At 42.6% G+C, this 15,591-nt stretch overlaps 1 protein-coding gene across 9 annotated transcripts in view; it reads right to left on the bottom strand.

Annotated features, from left to right (window-relative positions):
- Positions 1-15,591, bottom strand: part of NBEA (neurobeachin) — a 901,556-nt gene that overhangs the window by 257,230 nt on the left and 628,735 nt on the right. For all 9 annotated transcript variants that reach the window (XM_077484128.1, XM_077484132.1, XM_077484134.1 and 6 more), the window contains one exon: positions 3,241-3,365. In XM_077484128.1, coding sequence (XP_077340254.1) covers positions 3,241-3,365 — 125 coding nt within the window. The remainder of the gene's footprint in view (positions 1-3,240; positions 3,366-15,591) is intronic.

The following is a 15,591-nucleotide window of genomic DNA, read 5'->3' as shown; positions in this document are numbered from 1 at the left end:
GAAAGGCAATCACAGGGGAACATTTTAGTTCTAACCTTTCCACACACTATCCAAAACCAAAGATATTTTTTTTTTGGGCTAGGTTCAGCGATTATCAACGGGCTATAGTTGGTCTTCAGATAAACTATACATTGCCTATAGATGACACATGTATTATCTGCATCCACACAGGGTACTCATTTATACTAATATGGTAGTAAAGGCTCAAGGTTGTTTGCATGCATTCTATGCATGAAGGTAAAACAACCTTCTCTGTGAAGCAGCCCCCAGCCCCCCAATACTTAAATGTGCTGTGCTGGGTCTCTCCCTCCTCATTGGCTAAAACCGCAGTGGAAGCCCATGGCTCCTGCTGCTGTCACAGTCAGTGAGCCAATGAGGAGAGAGAGGGGCAAGGTGTGTGTGAATGGACACACAGGGCAGCAGCTTGGGAGCCACCATTGCAAGCTGCTTACTGTGGGGGCACCCGGCAGGAGGGAGGGACCAGGAGTGCAGGCAGAGGACCTGAGAAGAGGTACAATCATATGTAGAGATTTCCCAACATGAGGTTTCTCAACAAAAAGGAAAGGTCACTACACTACACATGTAATGCATCAGTCTGTTGGCTGACTGTAGGATATAAATCCACAAGCAGTCCAGGCAGCATGTGAATCACACAGCATGGGTCAATCTTGATCACTTGTTTCTTAAAACTCAAAAATGTTATTTAAAAGCACTGTACCTGCAAGGATGCATATACATACTTAAGTCTCTTGCTACCCATCACAGTGAATACTGCTCTGATGCTTAGTAATCCCAGGCTAAATTTCTATCTGAGAATGACACCTCCGGAAGTGTTAATCTCCTGGGTAACCAGTGGTGCTCAGTGGTTCTTTCTTCTAAATTCCAACCCTTACTGGATAAAGTAGCGATGTGCAGATCAGCAGCAGGAACCATTGAGTGCTGAGGGGGGATCCAGGAGATCGATAGTCCTGAATGGTCTTGGGAGACGCTTTAGCCAGGGGCTACACAGCATCAGAGCAGTGTCCAGTGGTGTGGACAACAGGAGCAGCATTTGACTTTGCTTATCAGCAGGTACAGTACAGAGCTTTGAAGGAACATGTTTCAAGCCACAGATTGGCTCCCAATGGCAATGTGTATCATAGACAATTATACTACGGGCAAAACCGAGCATAGGGTAAACAAAAAAGAATAAGCAAAGGTTACTGCTAATTGTCAAAAGGAATATAAAATCGAGAGGTACAGGCAACTGAAATTATACCCAAGTTTTCATGCAAAAGTTGACTTTGGTCCCAACCCCTCCTTTGTGGGCTCCTAATTTGATGGGTGGGGCTTGGTAGGGAGGAAAGGGTGGAGGAAATTCTAAAAAATGTGTAGGAAAAAGTAGAAAAGTATACACAAATTTGGGTACCTACTGCATCTTTGCATCTACTGATGATTTTAACACTAGATTCACAGTTTTCTGCTTGTTCTTTTCCCCCTCAATATCATATAATCAAACTACACACACTTGTGCCAGATTTAATTTAAAACTGAACTCCAAGGTGACAAAAACAGACATGTGATATGTTTCTTTTCCATGCATCTCGTAAAAGTACTTGAAGTTGACATGATTTCTGCCTCTTGGATGCCCTGTACAGCAGTATTTAGAACGGGAGAGGGAGAGGCAGGAGTGGGACCTGCATGGAAATGCGCTAACATGTTGAGAGAAAGAGAGCAAAGTGATGACCTCATCAGTCTGCTGCTGCACTGTCACTGCCCAGACAGAAGAATGGGGATAGGAAAATATACCATTGTATTCCTAAACTGTAACTGCTGCCATCCACAATGGTGTGCTGTGTGATGGGGCAGTAGCACTCTCTGGATGGACATATTGTAAATACAATTCTTATGGAAAGTAAAACCATTCTTTATTTTTTTTTTTAATCTGAGTATTTAGTAGTGTGCCTGGATTTCAGCCCTGGAGTTCAGCTTTAAGTACAATGAATATGCCCCTGGTGGGCTACAGATAGGGTTTTTCAAAGAAGGAAGATACTTTCTCAAGTAATCCTCAGGAACAAGATAAAATAATGAGGTAGAGAGGTCATCATGGATTTTACTAATACCGAATACAAATAATACACTACATTTAAAGAATCCCTTACTGAGGAAGTAATTGGATGGAGGCAGTTCACTTGTCCACCTGAAAGTATTAGTTTCCTGGCTGCCATGCTGATCCAGTGGATTCAATACTTACGCACTGATCTAAGTGGTATGCAGATCGGGAATTCCGACTTTCGGGATTTCCATGCTTGCTCCAGGGTAAAGCCTAGTACACACAGGCCGAATGTCAGGCAGCATTTGCCAGTTCAATAAAAAATGGCTGACATTCAGCCCGTGTGTGCGGCAGCCGGTCTGACAGAAGCCGGTTGTTTGGCTGGCTTCTATAGGATGAGCATGTTGGAAAACCAGCAGCTGCCCGGCTCCTGATCAGTGCTTTCATCCAATGACAGAGCGTTGACCAGAGTGTTCTGGCGGGGGGGGGGGCATCCCCCTTTCAGAAGTAGATACCTCAGCAGGGGAGATCACTGCACTAACATCATATCATTAGTACAGTGGCTCTGACCTGAGCTTTCAGTTTGTTCAACCTGCTGGGTTGAACGAAAATAACCTGATAGTATGTACTAGGATTTAGCGGGCCAATGCAGCAGACAGCTAGATAACTAGCATTTTACAAAGAAGGTCATGTTTCTTTTAAGAATGAAAACTGATAATGTAGAGAAATGAACTTTAAACTGCAAAAACTGCTTTTGAAGAAAGAAATAAATGAGAATTAATTACCAAGAAAAAGAAACCCTCCCTGCCTCTAGCACTTTTATTAATCACATTCCAACACCAGACGCTGAAAGTTCATCAAACTGTACCAAATCCTTTTCACATGACAAGCTCATAAATTAGTCAACTCATTAGAATCACCAAGAGGAATAGAAATAGCTTCAGTGTAAAAGGCACATTTAAACAGGGACAGGTCAACAGAAACTCTCATATGCCGATCTCCATGTGTCCAAACTTCAAAAAGACAAACACGTCTGCACATCTGCTTTCTGAAAAGTGAAACGTTTTGTTTTTTTCTTCTGCCGTGAAAAATAAGAAAATTGCATGTTTCCCAACTTTCTAAAGTAAATCCAAAAGTTATGGAAAAAATAACTCTGACCACACAAACTCAATTTAATATAGGGACTGAGAACAGAATAGCGTACTAACCGTATTCAATGGCGGCTTTTAAGCGGGCGTCTGAATGAGTTGAGCCGAACGCATTGCGCACAAAACGTCTTCTCCGCCTTAGATCATCCTCCCAATAGTCCAGTCGCCAGAAATCATGGAGTTGACTAAAACAGAAGAGGGATTCCGTTAGATGATGCTTTTTATGGCAAACATTTATAGCTTTGGTTTCACATGTCCTAGTTGAACACTATAAATAAGATGAATGCAGTCCTATAATTAAGATAAGGTGTTTTATTTTTATTTTTTTGGGGACATGTTGGGTCACCATTGTAAAGCAAGTGGGAAGCATAGTACCCATAGCACACCACAGTGCAAAATAGATTAGTTTATCAGTTTGCAGAAGTATAATAGCCAAAGTCTTTTTTTTATGCATTCATTCCACTACTGTTTCATAAACCTATTCACATACAAAAAGATACGTGAAGTCGTTTTATAACGCACAATAAATAAATGTAAAGAAAGTATGATTGCAGATCAGATGAAATTGCTAGTTTCCTGGCTGCCATTGCCAATTCAATACCACAAGTCAACATTTTCAAACAAATATTATGCAAAGTCAGAATTACAATTGCTCCAGGTCTGTGACTGAATAAACTAAAGCAAAATGAGTAGCATGGCAAGCAACTATAATTTACTTAAAGTGCCCATCAGAGTTAGCCAACATGCATTCTTCATATGAAGAACTTTCTTAAAAAAACAAAACAAAAAAAACACAGAATATGAGCATACTAATTAAACAAAACTCTGATTTTAAATAAATCCCGGGAGCCTTAAAAGCTGGCCATCAATAGATCCAAATTTGGCCAGTTCAGCAGGGACCTGCGGAATTTCGATCCATCTATGGCAGTTCCACCTCAACTGGTGCCAGACTGCTTGAAAGCTTTTATTCAATCAGCACCTGCAGCCAATCGGCTGCAACACTGATCAGTGTATTCTGAGAGTGGAGGCCCCACTGTCAGAGTATAATAACAAAACCCGCCAGCTGGCTGAGAAAGAGAAAAAAAGGATTTATTTATGCCCAGCCTAAGGTTAGCGATAGGATAGTTTTCCTGCACAAGAAGGCATGGTGCACAGAAAAACTATTTTTCAATTACCTGTTTCCTATTATTTCCACCAAGCAAAGCATTCACGGTGGAAGTGTAGAATGCATTCTTAAAGCCTGCATTAGGTTTCTCAACTTTTTATCTCTTTGTAGTAACTAACGAATGTCTCTCTTATTGATAATGTGCTATCTGTCCTCACACTGCAATGCTCTGCACAGGCATAACTGAGTAACAGCCACATCCCTCTTCCAGACTTGTATTACAGAGATGATGAGGGGTGTGTCTGACCAGTCAAGGGATTACTGAGTCAAACCTTAGCACAACTGTGCTGCAGGAGGAGGGGAAGAAAAGACTATGAAATTGATGGTCTGTGAGTACAAGTCTATCAAATCTACTAGCAGATTTAGCCATTGCATCTCAGATGATGCAAGTTTGGTTCCAGTACTGCTTGGTTCCACTTCTACAAAGTTTTTAGTTGCCAGCAAACAAGAAAAACAGGTCACGATCCTCTGAATCCAGAAGGATGTATGGTCACCCTATAAAGCCTCATACACACGATCTGACTTTGTACAAACTTTCCTGTGGATTTTTCTACAAAGGGTGTCGGCCGTGAACTTGTATTGCATACACAGGGCAGGACTTTTTCAGCCAACTTTCACCAAATCACGTGGTTTTTCTGCTCTTTACTGCCACCTTTGGTTAACTTCTGTATTGTTGTCTGATCTTTTGCATTGGTTCTGAGCATGCCTGTTTGTACTTTGTACAAAAATCCTATGGTTTTCTGTACACACGATTGGACTTTGTTGCCGGAAAGTTTGTCCATTCGCACAGCCAACAAAAGTCTAAAGGAAAACCGAAAAAGTTTGTCCGATGGAGCGTATACATGGTCAGATGTTGCCTTAAAACAGCTAATTTGCATCTTTGTTGTCAAAAAGTTTGATCGTGTGTATGACCCTTAACAGGAAAACCTCAACACACATTTAAGAAACGTACAAATCAAAAAAGCATTGCCCAAAGCTGCTATTCCAAAATTCTAAGGTGCCATGCTAGTCCCAGAGTATTGTGACACATGGCCATCACTGCCCAATGGACCAGTACGGAGCACCAGTGCCATGTATGTTAAGTAGGCAGTTAAAAAGCAAGCAACATTTAGTGGACCAGAGTTTCTCTTTTATATATGCAAACGAATAAGCAAAATAAAGACACTTGGGCCTATGATACGGAGGTTCTGTATTTACATGTTAAACATCTTGAGGTAGCCAGCTTTAAATGACTTCTCATACTGCTAAAAAGCATTAATCATGAGGAACCCATTTACTAATGCTGCATCAAATTACAAGTATTAATGACACACAGCTTGCTTTCTTTTACAGTGGTTTTAACAAGGCTTGTAAATCAAAGAACAACCTTCCAATAAACAGTTTGCCTTTTAATGACTATGGGGTCCCTCGTCAGCCTGGAATTTATAATCATAAAATATGACACGCATGAATATGGTGGAACCATGATTAAAATAACATGTTGAAATATTCATTGAAATGATTCCCTACTGCCCCCAGCGAGCTAGGAAAATTGCAATTTTATTCATTATTAATAACATAGAATTAGAAGTGCAAAAATATTCCAGCGGGTGGTAATTGTTGCAGAGAATTATTACCCAGCCACTAACACTGTTGTAGTACAATTTTAAATGCTACTGGAGAAAGCAAAGCACTATGGGAAACAGGCGCTAGCAGGTTAAACACCTTTTGTTTAGGCTAGAACGCGTTATGTCGTAAGTCATAAAATCATGCCCAGCTCTGTTAACTGGTATGAAAAAAACATAACAAAATGCTGCTAGTCCTACTATAAAGAAAATGACATCAGAGCTTCTACAACCAAAAAGGTAAACAAACACACACTAGATTTTTTTTTTTTCGTTCAACCCAGTGGGTTAAACAAAAAACAAAAAACTGACAGGTCAGATCGGAGCCACTGTACTAACAATCCAATCAATGTTAGTACAGCGATTTCTCCCCTGCTGTTCTGTTGTGTTCTGACATGGGTCTAGCCCCCCTGCCAGAACACTCCGGTCAGCAATCGGCTGAGAGCGCTGATAGGGAGCCGGTGGGCTGCTGGCATACACGGGCTGAATGTCGGCTGTTTTTTTTTTAAGTGTACTAGGCTTTAGCAGGATTAAGAAAATTGGAGGGAGCAAGATAGAAAATGTTTCTTGTATAACTAACTCCACCTTATGTTCATGTCCCCAATTCAGCTAGGGAGTTTGCAGCTGTGGTGGCAGCTCTGCACATTCTCAGTTTTCAGTGGGTTTCTATGCTTACCCATCACATCTGAGCAGCCCATGTGACTATAGAGTCACACATGTGGGTGTATACACAGTGGTAAATGATAGCCCACACCCTCCTCCTCCATACCCACTAACAAGCTAATCACAATGTGGGTGGACTATTACATATAGATTAATGGTGGCTTCACCTCCGTCATACGCTAAGACACAGGCTGGAGGGGCAAGACACAGCCTATGACTGGCAGAAATCCACCAACACTAATCAAAAAATGTATTGATTTTAATTTGTGGAGTACCCTCTAGAAAGTAGCTCATTGCAAGTGGAGAATTTTAGAAGGCCTTCACACATGCTGCAGCCGTGTCTCACAGCATGGGGTCCAGTGCATCCATGTTCACCGAATCTGGTGTGAATCAGGTCTGAATTTTTGCCAGAACTCGCACCTCAATCAGACCACAAGACGCACAGGACCCTTTGCAAATGCAGACCGCAGCAGGTCCGGAGCTCTGTGAACCAGCTCCATTGAGAGCCGGTCATACTCTCCTGTGTTGCGAATTGGATGCCGGAAAAAACGCATTCAATGCACATTTATCTGAATCCAGCCTAAAGTAGACCTATAGGCAAAACCTTTCATTTTGGATAGAGCATGGGAGGGTTATAACCCATCAGATATTTTTTTCACCATCTTTGTCCCATTAACCTCCCTGGTGGGGATCCGGAGTCTGGCTCGGGCTGGGATTTCAGTACCACGAGCGGTAACCCCGAGCCAGACTCGGGATCGCATCGCTGGATACAGGGAGATGTTACTTACCTTGTCCTCTGGATCCAGCGATGTCCTCTGCGCTGTGTGATCGAGCTGTCCTCCACTCGATTCACACAGTGCCTGAGTGCCGCTGAGCTCCGTTCCCTGCAATGTTACTACGCACGGGAGCGGAGATTGGCGCCAAATTCAAAAAAGTACACACCACCTTGGTCCCTAGTGGTCTGTCCAGTGCCCTGCATGCACATTTATATTATAAATACTGTTTTTTCTGCCTGGAATTTGGAGATTGCCCATAGCAACCAAAAACTGTCCCTTTATGTCAAAAGTGATTTTAGACCAACTAGAAAACAGCGATAATAAATTATAATCACTTGCAGAATTGAGCGATAGCGATTTGTGGGGAAATTCGTCATCAAATACTAAATCTAATGACAGCGACAATTCTGCAAATGAGCAAAATTTCGGTGTTTTTGGATTTGATTACTTTATTGAATCATTTTTATTATTATTTATCATTATTTATTATATTATACATTTTATCATACCTGGGATGTGTATTAGACTCTGGTTTGAACAGATTTAAGATAGTTATTCCTAAGAATTGCAGGACTACAATATAAAACGTCAAATTCCCATGCAAAATAATTGTACTGCTTTCAGCACCTAAAATCAGAACTAATCATACTGCCAGGGAGGTTAAGGAGATTTCCCTTCAATTCCTGTCCCACAGCCAAACAGAAAATTAGAGGAAATCCCAGCAATTTAGGAGAATTCCTTGGGAGCCCCCAGGTCACCAGACCACTTGTCCCCATTTGAAGATTTCCTCTCTATTACTTTTCTGGGGACACTTTTCTTTTACTTTCACTTTCAATGATGATGGTAAACAGGACAAAAAGAGGGTGAATCTCCGTAATGGGGGCACAGCTAGCAATAAAAACTGACAGATGTTCTAATCCTTCTGCACTCTATCCAAAACTAAGAAAAAAAATAAGTTTTGCCTTAAGTTATAAACTTTGATCATGGCTTTTATCCTTTAGTGTGGTTATCAATTTTTTTCACTATCGTTTTTTGAGTCTGAAGTGGAGAACAATACAATCTCCTTTAGTTTAACCAAAACTATGTAATATAAGGGCTAGACAAACAATCTGTTCAATTTGTATCAAATCAGGTAAGCTAATTTGTACCACATAGCTGATGGCATATCCAAAGGAGATTGTATAAGCAGATTTAACAGTACATGGTCAGCTTAAAGTGGAACTAAACCCATTGCTTTGACTGTTCCCAAAACAGTTGCACTGAAGACATGCTGTAAATCAGGAGTCTCAAACTGGTGGCCCTCCAGTTGTTGCAAAACTACAAGTCCCATCATGCCTCTGCCTGTGAGAGTCATACTTGTAATTGTCAGCCTTGCAATGCCTTGTAGTTTCGCAACCGCTGGAGGGCCGTCAGTTTGAGACCCCTGCCGTAAATGATCACTGCCACAGTTGTTTTCAACTGAACTGTCAGGCCATCAAATGGCTGGTGTCATAGCTGATCGCATGTACAGCACCATGGCAACTGCTGATCAAACAGAGGCTAAGATGGCAGCCTCCTTGTCTATAAAGGATAGGAGGGTTTAGTTCCACTTTAAGGCATAGTGGGCCAACTGTCTGCAATAAACAGGTTCTTTCTCTCTTTTCCAAACTAAAACTCTGAGATGACAGCTGCATTCCGATTCATTACTATGAACATTTCATTCATGAGGTGCAGGATCTATTGTGTGTGGAAGTACCAAATGCAATGTTTTAGTTCAAACAGCAAAGTTTATGTTGTCAGCATGTCTGGATTTCACCAGTAACTGATCTTTTCATTTTGTATCACTAATCAACCCGAAACATGCTATATTTTACTAATCTCTCTCATCGGTCCGAAATAAATGGAAACAAGTGGAAGGAAAAGCTTTACTTCTAGTTGAAAGATAAAAGTCATGGCACTGAAAGTGCAATGAGAAAATATATCTAATTGCAATCCCCAAAGCCTGTAAACCCAGTTTAAACCTGACACTACTACAGACAGCAACTTGCAGCTATCATCACAGGTGTTGATAGGAACAAATATGTTCCCATGAAATGGAATATAGCATTTAGACAAGCCATTTTTCAGTCGGCCTTATGACATGCTTTTTTTTTCCAGAAGTTTCTGTGTCGGAAAATGTCTGCATTATATTAAAAAAAAAAAAAAAAAAGTAATGACTGTAGAAATGTTGATGAAAAATTCATCAGCTACCAATGCAAAGGCCAATTATTTTTTCTTGGCATTAAAGTTTGATGTCGGGCAAAACATTTTTTCTTGTTTTGGACAGAGTGGGAAAAAAAAAAACCCTGGGTAGGCTTTTATTGTTGTGTCCCCAATGGGTAGATTTCCCCACACTTCCTTTCCTACTGAAACAGGGTAAAGCCCCATACACACGAGAGGACTTATGTCCGACAGACTTCCGAAGGAGTCCTGCCGGAGTTCTGCCGGAGTTCCGACAGAGTTCTGACGGACTTTTCGACTGAGCGGACTTGGCCACACACAATCACACCAAACTCCGACGGATTCGAACGTGATGACGTACGACTGGACTCGAATAAGGAAGTTCATAGCCAGTAGCCAATAGCTGCCCTAGCGTCGGTTTTAGTCCGTCGGGATAGCATACACACGAGCAAATTTTTCGAAGGGACCAGGTCCGGTGGAGTTCCGTCGGAAAAATTTGAAGCATGTTCCATTTCTAAAGTCCGCCAGACTTTTGCGAATCAAAAGTCCGTTGCAGCCCACACACGATCGAATAGTCTGACGGAATCAGTCCGTCGGACTTTGGATGTTGAAAAGTCCGCTCGTGTGTACGCGGCATTAGGGAAAGAATTAATAGGAAACGTGTCTAATGTAGACAGAAAGCAAAAAAAGTTAAAAGTAAAATGGGAAAAAAGTATATGTGCCTCTTTTTTCTGGGGCACCCTGTTTTTCTAAAGCGGACCACAGATGGTTCAGCAGGTACAGGCCAAATTTTGATCCATGTGTAGCTGTTCCTGTTGACAGTAGTTGATCATGGGGGGGATTTCTTCATCTACCTGGTTTGTGTGGATGGAGGAATCTGTTCATTTTTTTTCATTCAGCCAGCATCACTCAACCCACTTCCTATGAAGCCAGGCTGTAATGGGCACACCAGAAATAAAACAAAAAGAGTGCACCTGCATAATGTGATTTCCTCAACAAAACTTTATTAAATAAAAGTATTGTACTCACAAAATAACTTTATATGCCCGCATGTCATAATTAAAAGTTTGACCAACCAACAGGCATAAATATGTGACCAACAAAATATGAATTGCCAACATAGGCGTAACTTCAATTGTTGCATTATACCTTATGTGTTTCAAGGGCACACCCCCTTCATCAGAGATCCCACTCCATTTGGTTGCTTTGTGAGGAATACTTTCCTTTTTGTACAGCACTGATTGCAAATTTTGGTATGTTACGCAAGAGCATAGATGGTATTCTGCTTGTTTTACTTTTCATGGACCCCTCCCAGAGATGCATCACCACAGTGCCCTGCACTCACAATTTAATGGCGCTTTCTGCATTATGCAGGACTACACCTATTGCTGGACAAATGGAGAGGAAGAGGACGAAACCCCTGCATGTCACGTGAACAAACCAAAGACCCCTGAAATGAAGGTATGTATACATACTTGTGTAGGGGCCATAACCCTTGGCAAAGCGGCCTTAACTTTTGGGCTTACTGGTTACCTCCGCTTGGCTGGTTCTTCCACATCCAGGGGTTCCCAGAGTTAGTAACCAACAACTTTGGACGCTGACATCATAAAAGTCCTTTAGAAAAGGTTTTTATTTGCAGGGGTAACATCCAACAACACAGCCTCTTATGGGAACAGAGGGCAAGGGTGAAGAAACTCAGGCACCTTGAACTGCTAATATCAGGAAGTCTCTAATATCACCCAGAGAGTAGCCACTCGCAGCTGGGCGTCTTAAGGCTGAACAAATCTCTAGCCACAGATTATGGCAGTCAGCACTTTGATCCAGAACTTGTAATATCTTTGACCTTGAGTAACTGGTAACAGAAGTGAACAGCAACCTTTTTTCCTCAGTACCTGGTACGTTCTCTGTCTCCTTGGTAGTACTGGAAAAAGCGTGGATTCGTCAGTGTCCTTCACAACTCAGCAACCAGGCACTTCTCAGGATGGCAGCTTGTTAGCCCTTCTCCGAAGAGTCCTCCCCCGGTCACCTACACGAGCTGCGGTGCCCCTCCAAGCAGAGAGCACACCCGGGCGCCTTGAACCTCCCTCAGTTACTGCGCCTCGGACCAGACGGTTCCGAGACTCGGGAACAGACGGATCCCTACCCCAGACCAGATGGGTCTATTGGAGTTAGCCAACCGAAGCATGTTGCAGAGCGACAAACGCTCCCATGACGGGACCCCTCGCGGGGCTACCCCGGTCCAGAATCGGGAACAGACCACTAGGGCCTCATGAACAAACCTAGAACACGTGACTTCAACCTCTTAAGTACCCTTCCCCAGACTCCTCAGCGGGGCCTGGCACACCCACTGATTGGCTCTGGGGAAGCCGATACCCAAAACGTACAACTGGTTCTGAGCCTGTCATGTGCACCTAACTGTACACATGACCAGGCAGAACTCTAATGTCGCGTACACACGACCGGACTTTTCGGCATCAAAGGTCCGACGGAACGATTCCGGCAGACCATTCGATCATGTGTGGGCTGCAGCGGACTTTTGATTTGCAAAAATCCGTCAGACTTTAGAAATGGAACATGTTTCAAATTTTTCCGCCGGAACTCCGCCGGACCCAGTTCCTATCGAGAAATCCGCCCGTGTGTATGCTAGTCCGATGGACAAAAACCGACGCGAGGGCAGCTATTGGCTACTGGCTATGAACTTCCTTATTCTAGTCCGGTCGTACGTCATCACGTTCGAATCCGTCGGACTTTGGTGTGATTGTGTGTGGCCAAGTCCGTTCATTCGAAAAGTCCTTCAGAACTCCGCCGAAAGTCCGTCAGACCTAGTCCCTCGAAAAGTCCGGTCGTGTGTACGCGGCATAACACAGCCCAGCCAAACTGATGTTAAAGTTAAACCTACACAATTAACCCTCAGAACCCCTTTACTGTTCTGAGGCAAAAAACTAAATTTATACATGACAGACACTTTGTCCAAAGTGTCATCGCTACACTTGCACATCAGTATTTAAAGGGTGAGTTCACCTTTACAGAAAATGTGTTAGGTGAATTTACACTGGACCCCCTTACCCGTCCCTCTCGGTCCCGCTGTACCTGAGGTCGGTGATCACCCACTAGGAGACACCGGGTCGCTGTTTCACTGGTCCAAGGATTTCAAATCCCTGCAGCTTAGCCTCGTAAAGGTACGTATAGAAGGCATTCTAATTGGTCAGAGCCATTATATTGATGGCGCCGACCAATCAAAATCTGCCTAGCCCCTCCTGTCAGCGGGGGGAGAAGAGGATAGGGAGCGGCAGGGATTTCAAATCCCTTGACTTGCGAAGCGGTGACCTGATGTCTCCTAGCAAGTGATCTCTGGCCTCAGGTACAGCGAAACCAGGAGGGGTGGGAAGGGGGTCCAGAGTAAGTTCACCTTACACATTTTCTGTAAAGGTGAACTGCCAACGGCAGAGAGCGCTGACCAGAGTGTTCTGGCAGGGGGGCATCTTCCTGTCAAAACACAACAGCTCGGCGGGGGAGATAGCTGTACTAACATGGGACTGTTAGTTTAGTAAACTATTAGGACTCATGCACACTGGACGTTTTTACAGCTGCTGTTTTTGGCTTCAGACTTTCTGCAGCCAATAAACTCCTCTGCATGTTATCCTATGCATCCATGCACACGTAGGCTGTTATCAGCAGTTTTTGGCAGGTGAGTTTTCTGGCTGGAAAACCCCCCAGAAATAGTGGGTTTTGAGAGGAGTTTTTCAGCTGTGCGGTTATCAATTTTTTTCCTTTCAACGCTGAAAACAGCTTAAAAACGCCAAAAACTAGGCTATTCGGCTTATTTGAGCCATAAGCTTTTATGAGTATGGTTTTTCTACAAAATGCTACAGCTAAAAATGCTGAAAAACGCTAGTGCAAAAATACTGAAAAACTCCCTGTACAGCTACAGCTTTCTACAGCCAACGATACAGTCTTTTTTTTATAACGTCCAGTGTTTACTAGGCTTTAAAGAATATATAAAGGTTTGTTAAAAAATAAAACAAAAAAACAAACATTGCATACTTACCTCCTCTGGGCAGTTGGTTTTGCACAGAGTGGCCCCCGATCCTCCTCTTCTGGGGTCCCTCAGCGGCATTCCTGGCTCCTCCTCTTCTCGAGTGCCCCATTGGAGAGCCGCTCTCCCTCGAGGTACTCGTGCGGGCTCGCTCCTGTGTCCTGCTGCTGCATCTATTGACACAGACAGCAGGACTCGGCCCCGCCCCCGGCTCCCGCGTCACTGGATTTGATTGACAGCAGCAGGAGCCAATGGCTGCACATCTATCAATCCATCCAATCGGGACCTGACTGAGACACCGGCCGAAGCTGGTGTGCTCGTCCCCGACGCTGGAAAGACTGGGTTCAGGTAAGAAAAAGGGGGGGGGGGCTGCTGCATCATCGGAGGTTTTTCACCTTAATGCATCGTATGCATTAAGGTGAAAAGCCCTGAGGGTTTACAACCCCTTTGGGACAAATAGTTTGCATAATAAAGATAAAGGCATTTGTGCTTTCTTTTTCGCTCTCAGTAAATAACAAGGGAAATAAAGGCAGCAACAACTAATTTCTGTACTTGCCAAAATGTTCTTAGTCTGAAAAGTGAAAACAAATACAGCTACCACATCTAAAAACAGGTAAACTGCAACATACACAATATTTTTTTTTTTTTTGTTTAAAAATTGTAAATTTTAATGTCCGAGTATTTTAAATGCTACAACTACACAAAACAAATTCATACGCACAATGGGGTTTATTTACTAAAGCTGGAGAGTGCAAAATCAGGCTCACTTCTGCATAGAATCCAATCAGCTACTAACCTCAGCTTGTTCAGTTAAGCTTTGGCAATACAACCTGGAAGCTGATTGGTTTCTATGCAGAAATTAGCCTAATTTTGCATTCTCCAGCTTTAGTAAATAAACCCCATAGTAACTAACCATAAGAACCACATTACAGTCCAAGGCCATAGCAGGACTCAGGATTCATGTACACAGATATCATTAGCTGAACAATATGAAGACAGAGGACTGTGAAGCAAGATTTATAGCCTGTGCTTAACTGCTCTCATACCCACTTACTAGCAGCTTAATCAACTTCATATTTCCGCTGCAAAGAAAGACGTTTTTAAGTATTATAACCATCGACACAGGAACATGACGAGACACAAGGGGTCAGGGCTCACTATTCAGAGAACCTAATTCCAGGGTCCTGACCTTCAACAAAGCTCCTTTCAGACTATGCATAGGACTATTTTCCAACAGAAACAAAGTATACTCATAAACACAGCAGGGATTTTTCTTTTCACATTACATATCCTTATTTCTTTCAATCACAGTTATTTTGGAGGAGTTGCTGTAGGAAAATCTAAACCTTGAGGGGAACTGGCACCCTTATATTTTAATTATTAAGGGGCTGAGGAGCAGATTGGGTAGATATAAAGTGTTCCTATAGGTAGATATACACATACAAACACAGCTATACACACTTCAGTTTATACACTAAGCTAGTATATAAAGCAATAAGCATTAAGTCCTATAATCCATGTCAACCAATGAGAAATCATCTTTCACTGATCTAATTATGATAAATGTGATAGATTGCTGAGTGTTTCACTAAAGCTTATTATTCTCTATACAGACATAATAAGTACACCCATGAATCACCTGTATCAAATTTGCAGCTATGCCATACTCTTTCCATTTTTGGATTGGTGGATTGAACAGTACTCCGTGAGATGTTCAAAGCTTGCAATATTTTTTCATAACCTAACCCTGCTTTAAACGTCTTCAAAACGTTAAACCTGACCTGTCTGGTGTGTTCCTTGGCCTCCGTGATGCTGTTGTTCACTAAGGTTCTCTAACAAACCTCTGAGGGGTTTACAGAACAGTTGTAGTTATACTGAGATTAAATTACACACTGATGCATGCCACACTTTACAGATAATTGTAAAAAAAATAGAAAAACCTTTTATCATTTTCCTTCCACTTCACAA

This window comes from Lithobates pipiens, unplaced genomic scaffold (genome assembly GCF_037356315.1).
Source record: "Lithobates pipiens isolate NorthernLeopardFrog02 unplaced genomic scaffold, aLitPip1_a1.2 Scaffold_16, whole genome shotgun sequence".
NCBI lineage: Eukaryota > Metazoa > Chordata > Amphibia > Anura > Ranidae > Lithobates > Lithobates pipiens.
The sequence above is the reverse complement of the archived record's forward strand: the minus strand, read 5'-3'. Positions and strand labels throughout refer to the sequence as shown.